This window comes from Giraffa tippelskirchi, chromosome 6 (assembly GCF_054371585.1).
Source record: "Giraffa tippelskirchi isolate mGirTip1 chromosome 6, T2T-mGirTip1v1.2.pri, whole genome shotgun sequence".
Lineage (NCBI taxonomy): Eukaryota > Metazoa > Chordata > Mammalia > Artiodactyla > Giraffidae > Giraffa > Giraffa tippelskirchi.
The window spans coordinates 57,015,575-57,031,846 of NC_137280.1; the positions used below are offsets into that span (position 1 = coordinate 57,015,575).

At 39.9% G+C, this 16,272-nt stretch overlaps 1 protein-coding gene across 6 annotated transcripts in view; it reads right to left on the reverse strand.

Annotated features, from left to right (window-relative positions):
• The window catches only part of SNTG1 (syntrophin gamma 1), a 377,579-nt gene that overhangs the window by 105,353 nt on the left and 255,954 nt on the right, over positions 1-16,272 (reverse strand). For 5 of the 6 annotated variants that reach the window (XM_081497977.1, XM_081497973.1, XM_081497974.1 and 2 more), the window contains one exon: positions 8,314-8,370. In XM_081497977.1, coding sequence (XP_081354103.1) covers positions 8,314-8,370 — 57 coding nt within the window. Of the gene's footprint in view, positions 1-8,313; positions 8,371-9,245; positions 9,346-16,272 lie in introns of all 6 variants that reach the window. The other variant, XM_081497978.1, reaches the window with a different exon arrangement.

The following is a 16,272-nucleotide window of genomic DNA, read 5'->3' on the forward strand; positions in this document are numbered from 1 at the left end:
AACTTGTGGAATTTCTCTATCAAGGAGACTGTGCTCCCAAGAAGCTTATCTGTTTAGAATTTCACTGTGACATCCAAGAATTAATAATAGTTGACTTTGAAAATTTTAATTTTTTAAGATTAAGATGGTGATGCTTTAAGAAGGCATTTTCTCCAATGACCAGCCATGCTGTCCATTGTAGAAACTCTTATTTTGGGTTCTAAACAGCAGACAATTATGCATTTCCATTATCTGGCTAAGTCGCTCTATGCTGGGAACCAAGCAATGGCCCCTTGGAATGCTAAGTGGCTAGACAGACCTCTACCTGCACAGACTGGACAAAAAGCAGAGTGTGCATATGCTTAATGGAGGGGGGAAGGTCATCAGTATTATATGCAAGTTAACAGAACACAGTAAGCTACCAAGAATAATGCAGTAGTGCTTTGGCTAATGGACAAATGAGATAGGAAAAAATACAGAAAAATAAGTAAGCTGAATTTATGTGGAAGAAAATAAATTCTTGAAGTAACTGTATAAATTACAGTTTTATGTAACAGAGTTGAGAAGGTTGAAAGCAATAGTTGAAAAATCAAGTAAGTTCATTAAACACTAAGATTTCACATAGAAGGTAAGGACGGCACTTTTAATGTGGGTAGTTCAAAAGAAGATCTAAATTCCACTGGGGCTTCTGCAGCTTCAGAATAAGTAAATCCCTAAGCCTTTCTCCCTTCAAGGGCAAAAATTATTTTAGAATAGACAATTTTTCCCTTGAATGTCCATTTTCAGCACTGAGTTTCAATAAACTTAAAAATAAAATAGACAATGCACACATGCTCAGTTGTGTCAGATTCTTAACAGCCCCATGGACTATAGCGCCAGGCTCCTCTGTCCATGGGATGGATTTCCCAGGCAAGAACACCAGAGTGGGTTGCCGTTTCCTCTTCAGGGGACCCTCCTGACCCAGGGATCGAGCCTGCATCTCCTGCATTGGCAGGCGGATCCTTTACCGCTGAGCCACCTGGGAAGCCCAAGAGAGGCAATAGTCGAGAAAAGCAATGGCTCTGAAGTTTTTCCTGATAAGTAGTCCTTTCTACTTCTGGGGTATTAGGAAGAGATGTGATAAACAAATATTGAAAGCTGTCTTACCCAGGGTGAAATTCAAACCCACCCATCAGTCCCCTGTTTTCACCACATCCCACCAAGCGGACACTCATCCCCCACCCACAAGAGTTCTGGGCAGAGTCTCTGGTGTGAGTTTCCTCTGCTCTGGGCCCTGCTTTTGCCTCATGGTCTGTGTCACAGTGCCCTGATCCTGTCCAGGATGATCCTCACATGATCAGAGCCCAGGACTGTGACAGAGGGCACAGTGCACACGCATGCTTCCAGAGCACAGGAAACCCCACAGATCAGGACCCAAGGACCTTCACGCGTAGGGTTAGGGCTCTGGGTTCCCCATGCCTGCGTTCTGTTCTATCTTCTCCCATTATATTCATCAGCTTCTCCTCTTCTACTGTCTTCTTCATTTCCTACATTCATCATGTATTTTCTTTCTCCTTCCCTTGTCCCCAACCACAGAGTAAGTTCTGTGATGGCGATGGACTTATTTATGTATTTGTCTTGGCTATTTGTCTTGGCTAATTGTTTTCTGCTTGTGTGCACATGCTAAGTTGCTTCAGTTGTGTCCCACTCTTTGCAACCCCATGGATTGTAGCCCCCCAGGCTGCTCTGTCCATGAGATTCTTCAGGCAAGAACACTGGAGTGGGTTACTTTGCCCTTCTCCAGGGGATCTTCCTAACCTAGGGATCAAATTTGTTTCCTACATTGAGGTAATATCAGTGCCTGGAATAATGATGCTTTCTTAAGCTTTGAAATGTTTGTTGAATGAATAAGTGAAACAATGAACTCTAAAGCTTTCTCAGATCTAAAATTTTTTACTCTTGAAAATACTTTGCAGAAAGATTTTGAATGATGGAATCAAAGGTGTATGGTTACAGACAGTTCCTAGAGATACTTTGAAAATGGGAAAAAATTTAAGAAAACATCTCCATTTCTTAGAAGAAAATATTGATTAAAACAAAGCATACAGTGATGAAGTTTTATGTGACATAAAGAGAGAAAACAGATCCATCCAGATATGGTTCTGGTGTTGGGGGCAGAGGAGAACCCTATGAATGTCACTCTAGGCCAGCAGCTGGCATCATAGCACTTTCCTTCAGCTGCGTTTGCTTCTTGCAGTCTTCTCTCCTTGCAGTACTGAATTCAAAGGTTTTCTTGATTCGCAGGTGTTTAAGGCAGGCTACCATGGTAGGAGAGTGGGAAGTCTCTCCCAGGTTTGGTCTAGAGGTACCAGTTTTCTGAGGGTCAACTCAGCTATCCATCCTTCCCTCAATACCTGAAACTTACAAGTATCTTTTAATAATAAGGTATAACTAACCCCTGTTTGGTCAACATTTTTCTTTTATATGTAAAATTTCTTCTGAAATTTCAATGATTTGAATCCAAATGTGTTTTATTTTTATAATTTTTTTAATCAGACATTTGGGGCTCTGAGAGAATTTTAAAGCTAATTTAAGGAGATCAACTTATTAATTGATTAGAGAGAGATTTTTAAGACAAAACTCAGGAGATAAAATTGGAACTGAAGATCACTGTGCCTTCATTTATTTAATGAAATGTGAGAGCAGTCCAGCTCTATCAAAGTAAATTAGATTTAGCTCTGGACCTAACTAGGGAGATTCAAAACCTTTCAAACAGAAAGCAGATAACATGACTCACCCTGTTTACAACTGGTGACAGGCTTCATGTTGCAGTGGGATAAAAGCCAAGGTCCAGTGACCTCAGCCTCCCCTCTGCTTTATCCTGGACCTTTGTCCTCATCCGCAAGCATGACCCCTCGGCCCCCAGTGCTTTACCCCTTGACCTTTAGCCCGGTGTAATGTTAAGACTCTGCTCACACACAGCCAGTGTCCTTCCATCAGCCTCTGTGCACACGCCCTGGGCCATGCCTGGGACCACATTTCTCTGCGTGACACTTTGATCAGTGTCTCCTTTCCCTCTAGAATATGAAGGACCTGAGGTCAGGGCAGATTCCCTTCATCATCTTCTCCCCGACCTACCCTGAGGCCGGTCAGGGTGCAAGGCTTGTGGCCATGGTTTATAGAAAGTAAATGAATTACTCGAGCTCGGCTGATCCAGGGTAAAATGAGATTAGAAAAAGTGGGGTGACAATCTAAAGTGCATCCCAGAAAATATTAAAAAGTACACCACTCAGTTTTGAGAGAGCCTTTTCACAAAGCATGATCAATTCTATAGCTAGTTCTATAGGTACAGGATATAAGGCCTCAGCTAAAACATTTTGAGCTTGACACTATACAATGATTTTCCAGTATAACCGTGAAATTCCACTAAACCAAACTCAGTTATGTTTTTAATAACACTGGGAATCTTGCCAAATAAATCCTTTCAACTCAATCTTTTCATTACAATCAATCAGTCATATTCTGGGCTCCAGAAAGGAAAAGATAATAGACTTCAATATAACAGATCCATTCAGAGAAAGGAGAATACTTGTAAACAGAAAATCACAGACAGCAGACAGGTACAGGAGAAGCACCTAAAGAAACATCATTTTGAGAACATGGACAATGTTCTTATCCATCTGAATGCAGTGTTGATCTGCCAAAACCACTCAGCTTAGCTATAGCAGAGTTAATGATCTTTCCCACATGATTTATGATTGCCTTCCTATGGAAATTCAGAGTAGGGCATTCTGTAGGGGCAGAGAGCAGACTGCTGGCTGCTCAGAGCTGAGATGGGGTGGGGGGCGGTGGCTGAAATCTACGGGTTTCTTTTTCAGTTTATGAAACTGTTCTAAAACTGACTGAGTGAGGAGTGCACACATCTGTGAACATAATAAAAACCACTGACTTGTACACTTTAAGTTGGTAGATTGTATGGTATGTGAACTACAACTCCATAAGTTATTTAATATAGAAAATCATCCTTTGAATGATAATTCATCAGTGGTTTTACCTGGCCCTTGGAACTAGTGCACACTCTCTAACTGAGCTCTACTACCCGCCCTGTTCCCCTCCTGTTTCTGTGGTGCAGAGGTATGTATCCATGTTGACACTGGTGGAGACAGAAGCCTCAGACTCAAAGAGTGAGAACCGGGCAAAGTGAGGAAATGAATGCAAATATGTGTGTGCTTGTAGCAACACTTGGTATCTACAGACTTTTGCCCTAAAATCACTAATAAATTAAAATACAGACATTTATGACAACTACTATGAAGATGTGCATGTTTATTTGGTGAATCTGATACAATTAATACCCAGTCCTTGATGTTTGGAAATTGTTTGCTTGCTGCTGGACATTTCAATCCATCTATTTCAGTTGTAAGTAAACCAGAATGCGAATAACTTAGAGAGAAAACATTGTTTTTGTTTTCAAATAGAGAGCATAGAGATAATTTTGTGCTGGTTGTATAGCTAGAGAGAATATTTATTGGGAGTCAGGACTCTGTCATCAGCTTGGATGGGGGTTGAGGTGCAGCTCTGCCTGTTACAACAAATGGGTAAATAACCTAACCTATTAATACTTAATCTTGTTGTCTATAGAGGTCCAACAATAGCTGTCTACTTTCTGGACACAGAATATATTTAGCTCAGAATCTAGCAGTTCAAGAGCGGTTAATAACTATTAGCAATTATTGCTTATAAATGATAAGATTTTAATGGTAATAATACTTAGAATTTCACTTTGCTGCAAAGTTAAAGATTTCAGATAGAAATTTTATCTTTGATCACAAACATTTCCTTGATCCATCAACTCACTGTTTAGGTAAGAAAAGCTGAGTCTTTGGAAAAATACCCCACAGACATCTTTCCAGTAATAATATTCAAAACACTCTTTCTCTAAAAGGTGATTCTTTTAATCACAATGACCAGAGGTGTGATTTAATAATATGCAAATGGATGGCATTCCGCTTTAAGAGATAAACAGAAGAAAAATTCAAGTCTGACGAGGTCAAGACGAAAGCTTACTTTAAGGTGATTATATGGTGATTCTTAAAAGCAGAATGGGGCAAAATGCAAAGCTATTAGATCCCTGGGGGAGAAACACTGGTGATTATCAGGGATGTAATGTGGAGACCATTACGTTATTTTTAGAAATGTAAGTATCTGGCTGGTCCAGATAAAAGAACCCAAAGATGCAGAAGGACTAGTGGTACACTTGGACAGGAACCAGAGGCCATATGAAGATCAGTGTGGACAGAGGGTGCCTGCAGAGAAGCTGAGGGCATAAACCAGGTGGATGCAGGAACCTGAGCCCTTCAGAAAAGTGGCTTCAGGCTGAGAACACAGGAAAGTAGGTGATTGTAAGAGGAGAGTTAAGTGATTCTATGTCTAGCCTTTTATTGAAATCTAAAATTACAATTAAAAGAGCTTGGCATTTTACTGAGAGGCAAACAAAAACAAAAACAAACACAAGGGAAAAACAGCCAAGTTTGTGACTTCTGAGAGATATTTTAATCAAGGAAGATTGAGTATTGGTAGCCACCATGAACAGTCCCAAAGAATTGCCAGAAAAAAAGATCCAAAATTATAGCAGATATGGGAATGACTCTAAAAAGCACTATGAGAGTGAAGATGGTGTAAAAGGAAGGACTGGAGGACAGAGGGCAAGAGGGTGCACCCCACACAGACCCTGGGAGCATTTCACCAAGGGGTCAAGTCTCAGGCCTGCAGGCAGGAGCATTCCTCTCTGTTCTCAGCTCACTGTAGGGGCTGGGAGGTGAACTGTGACTTGGAGACAAAGGGCCAAGCCAGGTGTAACCGTGTGCGCCCACACCTCCAGATTTCATCCCACTGCACCCTGGGTCAGCCGCTTGGCTTGTCGAGTTGGTAGATAAGCAAACAAATGGGCAACATTAAAACACAAATTCTGCTTATTGGCCAGAATACTTTCTTAAACTGTCCCTTATATTTAATTCTCAGATGCAAAGGAAAGAGTTCAAATATACCATCACAGTAGGATTACCCAATTTACACGGTAAAGGAATTTGCATAAAATGTTGCCATTTAAAATAACTGAATGAATGAATAAATAAATAATTACATTTTGAAATACCTTAACAGAATGAAGTTTAAAATCATTTTTTTTTTAATGTAGAAAAGCAAGAGTCAGTGGTAACTACTGAGAAACCTAAAACAGAAAACCCTAAAAAGAAAGTTCTCAGGCTGAATGGACAACATTCTAAATAAAAATATTGATGTTTTTATTTCTGGTTGGTTGGTTTGTCACAAGAATTATAAAATAATTTCATGTTTTTGTCAAATCTCCTAATATATGGCACCAATCACAATTCATATATTACTTCTGTAGCCTATATTTTCAAAGAAAAATATATACTTATTTGATTTAGAAAATAACTCTATTACATGTATAAGAGTTTTGTTTGTGCTGAAATAATGTAAATATTAAACTGAAATGATTTATTGGCAAAATTCTTAAGGTTTTAAGAATTGTCTAGGCTTAAATGTGATATTTCAGTAAAATGAGTAACACTGTATTATTGGATTTAACTCTAAATGGAAATTGAACAAAAAGAGAAGAACATTTCCATCCTGCACAGAATTCACACAGCTCCACTACCAGAAACATCAATACTGATGTCAGATGAAACCGCTGTCATGGATTTCAGCCACATTCAGCTGTTGTTCTCTTTTCATGGACAACATCTTCAGTGGTACCTTTAGATCCTTCATGACAATCTCAATAAATATGGGGAAAAAAAAGACAACAACAAGAAAGCTTGCCTCTGTTTATTCCCACTGCCTCATTTCCACAGCTTATAATTTGTCCTACGTCTCTCATAGGCCTTAGTTGATGATAAAGTGAAAGTAAAAAATATATCTTAAAATTAACATTTTAAATAGAAATACTCTCATTGCTTGACAAGATCATGCTATTCCACATTGATCAGATTTTTGAGTCATTTTCATAATGTAACTAGAGCTGATGGTCACCAAGCTCAGAGTTCTACTTTCCAAGCATCTATACATTGAGTTGTATTAAAATTCATGAAATGTACACCTGAGATGTATGGCTTTATCCCACATAGGAAAAGTATCTAACCCAACAACCAATAAAAAGTTACATTCCATTGATCTCTGCACAAATGTGGGTTTCTGAAGGGCATTTAAAATCACTGAGGTAATTTTTTTCAATATTTAGGTAATTTTCCATCCTTTTAAAATGTATACTTTGTTTCAATGATGTTAAATTGCAGATGTGTTACATGTTTAATAATCAACATGGAAGGAAGAAAAATCCTTTAAAATTTGATAATGAATGGAAAAGGGCGGAGATGGTCAATTTTTTAAATAATTCAGAAGTTAAAACGTTGAGTTTTCTTGCATACCTTGGCACTAGGACATGAGGTTTTCAATTTCTTAAACAAAAAAAGAAAACCGCACAGAAGAAAAAGATAACTGGAATCAAACCAATGTTTAACTTATTATCAGACCTGATATGAACCTGAAACACATCCTGGCTCCTTTCACTGACAGCCCAGATTATTCTGCTCTGACTGGTTACAAGATACGCACACTTGAAGACTATACTTGAAATTTTAGATGAAACCACATAAAGACAATTAATGAGTTGCATTCAATTTCAGGTAACGTAAATCTTCCAAATGGGGCTTCCCTGGTAGCTCAGACTGTAAAGAATCTGCCTGCTGTGCAGGAGACCCGGGTTCAGTCCCTGGGTCAGGAATATCACCTGGAGGAGGGCATGGCAACCCACTCTAGTATTCTTGCCTGGAGAATTCTGTGGACAGAGAAGCCTAGTGGGCCACAGTCCATGTGGCCACTAGAGTTGAACATGACTGAGCGCCTCCAAAATACTTTTCTAAAATTTCTAAATCCAAAGGTGGCTAAGATCTTGAGAGTCTATTTATTTTACATCTCAGTGCAAATACTGAGAAGTTCTCTATAGGCACTCTTGTCTAATTAATTATCAATGAGCAAACAGTTAAAGGGCTCTCCTGGAGGTTCAGCAGTAAAGAATCTGCCTGCAATGCGAGAGATAGAGGAGATGTGGGTTCAATCCCTACGTCAGGAAGATTCCCTGGAGAAGGAAATGGCAACCCACTCCAGTATTCTTGCCTGGAGAATCCCATGGGCAGAGGAGCCTGGCGGGCTACAGTCCATGGGGTCGCAAAGACTCGGACGTAACAGCATAAGCACAACAGCACAAAGAATTAAAGTTCACAGAAATGCAGGCGCTAAGCACATGCTCTGTAGGACAGATGGAGAGAGAGCTACCTTGATGCTCAGTCCAAATCCTCCCACGGCCTGTCTCCGAATGGTCACTGTTCTCTCCTGGAAGACAGGTTGTAAGAGTGGTTAGCGCTTCCTGCCACTGCACCTGTACACCATCTTCCTTCTCTGGGTTTTGTGCTCGCCCCTCAAGAAAAAGAACATTTTGTGATAGCATAAAGGTGCCAGGTCTCTCAATAAATGGAGTCTTTTGGAATTTTTCAATTGAAGGCTAACCATTTGTCAAGATAAAAGGGACTGTAGTTTATTAAATTGCTAACCTCTCAAAAGTTAACTTCTTTCAATGCCTGTTTTGGGCATAGTTTGGAATCTGAGCTTTAAAACCTCTTTTCATTCCAATGATATGTATTTTTGTTGTCTAATAACACAATTTTTTGTCACAGAATAAGAGCTTAGTGTCTATAGTGAGTATGATCTCCATCACTAACAGTCATACAGATCATGGAGACTGGAGCACATGGCTGGGGGCTGCCACGTTCCAGCACATTAGTGGTCCATGTGCACGTCTGGGCTTCAAACTCTGAATAAACCATGTTCACAATGACTGCTTGTTGGGAAGAGGAATGGGTTTTACAATTAATTTAGACAATCATTATGGGATTATTACAGTGGGATTATCCATTTTCAAAAGCAGCTCTGTTTTGCCTTCCACAATATAACCAATCATTCAGTCACCAGCATATGACACTTAAAAATCACAAAGAGTCACTTTGGGATAAATCCTTTAGTTTCCAATAAAAAAAGACATCAATATTACTGTTTCATGGTGCTCCTCTCTACATAATACATATTCTTCTGGCATGCTGAAGGGTTGAGAGCTTTTATATACAAGCTTCTCCATTTATTTGTAACCTTCTCATCTTCCTGAGCCCTCCCCTACCCAGGAAGGTTTACACTCCACCCATCTCCCCTGGTACCTGGGCAGATGTCTGTTTTCTGGTCTCTGCATCTCCACAAACTCCCAGTTTATTTGGCATCAGCCACTCCCCTAACCAACATTCACCTATGATGTCCCACCTGTGGTGGTTTAGAAAATATATCTTAACTAAATTTTATCATTTTAAGGGCAATGTAAAACATATTTAACAAAACTAGTTATTATATTACTTTATGTGGGTTTCCTTCTGACTAATGAAAAATTACTCTATACATTTAGAATCTAATCAATACTGATCCACACCATCATCAATAGCTGAGTCAGAGAAGCTCCAATCCTGGAAGACTCAGAGGGACAAGTTGATTAAAGGTCACCTTTATTCTCACCAAGCAGACGCTGCTTCTCCAACACTGTTTGTCAAACTAAACCACAGTTCTTGGATAGCAGAACTATTTTCTTCATTCTGTTTCTGAATAGAATAAATACTTGATCCCTTAAAACAGTATCAAAACCAAGGTTATGGTTAATTCAGAGAACCCACATCAACTCTCAAAATACAAATTTCAAAATGTCAGAATGAACACATTTTTTTGCTACCTTTTTTTTTTAAATTGAAAGATCATTGCTTCACAGAATTTTGTGGTTTTCTGTCATACATCAGCAAGAATCAGACATAGGTAGACACATGTCCCCTCTCCCCAGAAACTCCCTCCCATCTCCATTCCCATCCCACCTTTCTAGATTGTCACAGAGCCCCTGTTTGAGTTCCCTGAGGCATACAGCAAATTCCCATTGGCTGTCTATTTTACATATGGTAGTGTAAATTTCCATGTTATTCCCTTCATACATCTCACCTTCTCCCTCCTCCCCTCCTGCCGTGTTCATAGGTCTTTTCTCTGTCTGTTTCTCCACTGCTGCCCTAAAAATAAATTCATCTGTACTATCTTTCTAGATTCCATATGCATACATCAGTATATGGTATTTATCTTTCTCTTTCTGACATACTTCACTCTGTATAATAGGCGCTAGATTTGTCCACCTCGTTAGAACTGACTCAAACGTGTTTCTTTTTATGGCTGAGTAGTATTCCATTGTATATATGTACAACAGCTTCTTTATCCATTCATCTGTTGATGGACATCTAGGTTGCTTCCATGTTCTAGCTATTGTAAGCAGTCCTGCAATGAACACTGGGGTACATGTGTTGTTTTTTTTTTTCAATTTTGTTTTCCCCAGGATATATGCCTAGCAGTGGAATTGCTGGGTCATATGGTAGTTTTACTGCTAGTTTTTTAAAGAAATCTCGACACCATTTTCCATAGTGGCTGTATCAATTTACATTCCCACAGGCAATGCAAGAGGGTTTCCTTATCTCCACACCCTCTCCAGCATTTATTGTTTGTAGACTTTTTGATGACGGCCATTCTGATTGGTGTGAGGTGGCATCTCATTGTAGTTTTGATCTGCATTTTTCTAATAATGAGTGATATTGAGTATCTTTTCATGTGTTTGTTAGCCATCTGTATGCCTTCTTTGGAGAAATGTCTGTTTAGATCTTCTTCCCACTTTTTGATTAGGTTGTTTGTATTTCTGGTATTGAGTTGTAGGAGCTGCTTGTATATTTTGGAAATTAATTCTTTGTCAGTTGTTTCCCTTGGTATCATTTTCTCCCATTCTGAGGGTTGTCTTTTCACCTTGTTTATAGTTTCCTTTGCTGTGCAAAAGCTTTTAAGTTTAATTAGGTCCCATTTGTTTATTTTTGTTTTTATTTCCATTACTCTGGGAGGTGGGTCATAGGAGATCTTACTTTGCTTTATGTCATCAGGTGTTCTGCCTATGGTTTCCTCTAAGAGTTTTATAGTTTCTGGTCTTACATTTAGGTCTTTAATCCATTTTGAGTTTATCTTTGTGTATGGCATTACAAAGTGTTCTAATTTCATTCTTTTGCATGCAGCTGTCCAGTTTTCCCAGAACCATTTATTGAAGGGGCTTTCTTTGCCCCATTGTGTATTCTTGCCTCCTTTGTCAAAAATAAGGTACCCATAGATTCATGGGTTTATTTCTGGGCTCTCTATCTTATTCCATTGGTCTATATTTCTGTTTTTGTGCCATTACCATACTGTCTTGATGACTGTAGCTTTGTAGTATAGTCTGAAGTCAGGATGGTTGATTCCTCCAGCTCCATTCCTCTTTCTCAAGACTGCTTTGGCTATTCAGGGTCTTTTGTGTCTCCATAAAAATTCAAAACTTTTTGTTATAGTTCTGTGAAAAATACCATTGGTAAATTGATAGGGATTGCATTGAATACATAGCTTGCATTTAGTAGTATAGTCATTTTCACAATATTGATACTTCCTACCAAGGAACATGGAATATCTCTCCATCTGTTTATATCATCTTTGATTTCATTCATCAGTGTCTTATAATTTTCCCTATACAGTTCTTTGGAGAAGGCAATGGCACCCCACTCCGGTACTCTTGCCTGGAGAATCCCATGGACTGAGGAGCCTGGTAGGCTGCAGTCCGTGAGGTCGCTACGAGTCGGACATGACTGAGCGATTTCACTTTCACTTTCCACTTTCATGCATTGGAGAAGGAAATGGCAACCCACTCCAGTGTTCTTGCCTGGAGAATCCCAGGGACAGGGGAGCCTGGTGGGCTGCCGTCTATGGGGTCGCACAGAGTCAGACATGACTGAGGCGACTTAGCAGCAGCAGGAGCATACAGTTCTTTTGTCTGTTTAGGTATGTTTATTCCTAGATATTGTATTCTTTTTTTGGCAATGGTGAGTGGAATTGATAATGCATTTTTAACAGCAAGCAGCATCACCAGAAGTTTCTACAATGTCTTGCACAGCAATCATTGGACAGGAGGACAGCTTTGTGAGTGAGTTATCCTGAGCAGTGGAGTGTGTGTGAAACCCAGCTTTTCTCTGAAAGAATGGCAAGCATACAAGTTATCGAAAGTCTGTGCAGGGCCTTATTCACTCTGTATGATGCCCTCCCATCTTTAGGGGAGCATATTGAGAACAGGTTCCAATTCAAATACAAAACTGCTGATGCAGAGAAGAGTTTGGAGAGACCAAAGCATCAGCAGAACCTGCTGGAAATCTCAGAAGCAGCACTTATTTTAATGTTTTTTAAACACACAGGCACACACACGCTTGCAGAAGCAGCCAGCACCTTTAGATGCTGCTGCTTCATTAGCTAACTAGTAAGAAAGTGGGGAGACAGACAGGACAAATGACTTTGTGCTTTAAAGCCAAAACTTTAAATTGGTGCCTGCAGGCAGCAGGAGGCATGTAAAGGCAGGCCACTGTTTGGATGTCACCTGCTGACACTTCCTAGTAGTCTGTGTGTCACCTGAGCTGTGCCCGCAGCCCCTGCACACCTCCCCACACGGGGGAGGTCTCCTTCCTGCCCCAACAGTCAAAGGAAAAAGAGACAGTGTTAATGGGTTGTTTCAGCAGCTCACCTCTAAAATCAGAGGCTACCTGGAAGTTAACTGGGAGCTGTATTTAGTTATCAAAGGGTGAGTTTCATAAAGAAGTTGCCTAGCAACAAGCCACTGTCCTTTGGGAAACCAAGTATAATCGGTTATTTTATTTCTTAAAACACAAAATTGAGTCAGGAGCTCCCATGTACTCACACACATGAAAAGCCTTCCTTTAATCTTCCTGTTCCTCACAGGACAAAAAGATGGAGCCAATAGCAGTGCTGGCTTGTGTGAAGTTGTGTTGTGTACCTGAATCCATTCATGTTATGAAAAAGACATTGTGCTATCAAAAACATAATTATTTTCACCCCTGCTCTCTGAAAGATTATATTTGACATACTCTCCACATTAACCATCTGAACTGCATGTGAACTAGTATGTACATGTCACCAAAGAGAACACAGTGCTCTTATACACCCGAGGAATGGACATTTTTCAGACATGTAGTGAGAAGAGGAGGAAGCTGTGAGAATGAGGCAGAAACTAGAGAGATTACAGTGAAGAAGTGGACTGATTTTGTGTGATAGATGCAAAGAAGCTATACAAGAAAGAAACAAGAAAAGTCATGAACTCTTTTTGACAATTCAAGAAAAATAACTAAACTGCAAAAAAAGAATAATAACAAGACAGTAGCTTCTGATTACTGAAAACCTACTGTGTGCACATATGGGTCTATTAACACTCATGATGGTTTATTAAAATACACTGTGACCTTGACTGTCTTTTCCCACTAGTTTTCTGAGTTCTGAATCTATATCTTGCTCACAGTTGTATCCATAGAATTTAACACTGGGCCTAAATCAAAGTTAGATAATCATATGCTAAGTGAATAAAGAGTTTCCCCCGCCACATTTTCATTTCAAACATGTAATCATTGCAACAGCCCAGCTGCGTAGGCAGCATTGGCCCAATTAAGAGTGAGAAAATGCAAATGAATTGCAGTAACCTGGCCAAGATCCAACTCAGGATGGAAATGAAAGTTTCTCAGATTCTACTGTGTTTTCCATTACACAGGCCTGAGACGAGGTGGAAAAATAAGATGAAAGAAACAAAGATACTGAAAAATCTGGGTGTGCCGTGACAAAGGGAAAGAGTACTTAGAAACACCAGTCTCCCCTGAGATGGGGCACAGGGCAGGCACAACCCTCACCACTATCCTTCAACTTTGTGCTGAAAGTTACATGTAGAACAACACGGCAGTGACGGGAATGCAAAGTCTGTGGATTAGAGGGGAAAAAAGAAAATTGTCTTTGTTCTCTGTCTATGTAGAAAATGCCAAAGAATCAACAAAAATCCCTTGGAACTAATAAGTAATTACAGCAAAGCCATAGGAGACAGAATTAATACACAAAAGTCAACTGCTTTCCTGTATATCAGCCATGAGAACAGAAACTTGAGATTAAAATCACAATACCATTTATAGTAGCCCATTAAAAAAGAAATGTGTGTGCTTAGTTCTTCGGTCGTGTCCGACTCTTTGTGACCTCTTGGACTGTGAAGTAGGGCTTACAGCCCGCCAGGTTCTTCCATCCATGAGGATTCTCCAGGCAAGAATACAGGAGTGGGTTGCCATGCTCTCCTCCAGGGGATCTTCCCAACCCAGGGATCAAACCCAGGTCTCCTGCATTGCAGGGGATTATTTACCAGCTGAGCCACCAGGGAAGCCCCCAAAGGGAATACTGTGGTGCAAATCTAACAAGTAAAGGTTTTCCTAGTGACTCAAATGGTAAAGGGTCTGCCTGCAATGCAGGAGACCCGGGTTTGATCCCTGGGTTGGGAAGATCCCCTGGAGAAGGGAATGGCAACCCACTCCAGTATTCTTGCCTAGAGAATCCTATGGACAGAGAAGCCTGGTGGGTTACAGTCCATGGGATCTCAGAGAATCAGACATAAGGTCGCAAAGAGTCAGACATGACTGAGCAACTAAACAACAATGATGAAAAGTTTTCTATGTGGAAAACTACAAACTCTGAGGAAAGAAATCAAAGATGAGGAAGGTAAAGAGAAATATTTTATATTTGTGGACGAGAAGACTCAACATTTTCAAGACACCGACTCATCCCACTTGATCTATGGAATCGATAAATCCTAATAAAACTCCAGCAAGCTGCCTGTGGGTATTGGAAGCTAGCTCTCGGGTTTGTGTGGAGAGGACCCGTAACAGCCACGTGATGCTGAAACAGAGGACAGAGACAAAGGACCTGGGATCTCTGTCTCAGACCTGCTGTAAAACTGCAGGAATCAAGAGAACACTGTTTTGGGTTTTTTTTGGTTCGTTTGTTGTTTTGAAGACTAAACATACAGATCAGCGGGATAGAACAGCAAGCCCCAAAGTTCAGGAGGCGGATGATGGTGAGCCTTGTAAAACAATGTGAATGTACTTAGTGCTGCTGAACTTAACAGCTGAATGTGGTTAAAATAGTATTTTTATATTATGTGAATTTTACCACAATAAAAAAAAAAAGAGTTCTTAAGAGCTATAATTCATGTACCTTTACACCAGCCACTTGAAAGTGCATAATTTAGTGGCTTTTAGTATTGTCTCAGTTATGCATCCATCATCACAATCAATTTAAGAACACTTGTCTTTTCAAAATGTTGCTGGAACCCATCACTCCTGATCCCCTCATTCTAATCTTTGGCCTGCTAATCTACACCATATCTCCATGGAATTACCTACTGTGGACGTTTTACATTAATGAAAATATACAGCATGTGGTCCCTTGTGTCTAGCTTCTCGCTGTAATTCTTTTAGGTTTGTCCATATTGTAGCATGTACCAACACTTTGTTTTTTAAGCTGCCAGCTAACGTTCCGCTGTGTAGATACACCACAATCTATGTATCCATTCCTCCACCTCTGGGGTATTTATATGATTGGGCTACTATGACTCATGCTACTGTGAACATCCGTGGGCATGTTTCTGTGTAGACATGTGAGCTCATTTCTCCTGAGTGTCCTCAAAGGAGTGATACTGGGAACTGCAGGCTGTTCCACCCCATGGACATTGCACATCCTTCCCAGCAGGGTCTGAGGATCTCTGCTTCTCTGCATGTTGAGGACCACTTGCTCTTTTCTGTCTTTTTGATGATAAACATCTTAGTGGATACAGAGTGGACCTTGCTGTGGTCTTGATTTCCGTTTCCTGATGTCTGATGGTGTCAAGCATTTCTTTTTCCTTATTGGCCAGTTATAAATCTTGTTTGAAAAAAATCTCTGTTCAAATCCTTTGCTCATTTTTATTGCCCATTTCATTAATGAGTTGTAAGCTTCTGCCAGATTGTTGAAGGTTACTTAGGCATATATAGAAATCTGGGTTGTTGGTTCTTTCTCTTCAGTAGTTGAAAAATACTGTGCCACTTCCTTCTGATTTCCATTGTTTCTGAGGGGAAAATCTACTATCATTTGAATTACTTTTCCCCTATTGCTAAAGAACAATGTTATTTTTTTTCTTGCTGCTTTTAAGTTTTTTTCTTTGTCTTTAGTTTTTAGGATTTGACTAAGATCTGTCTTGACACAAGTTTCTTGGGTTTATCCTTTTGAGATCTGTCCTACTTCTTTAACGTATGGGTT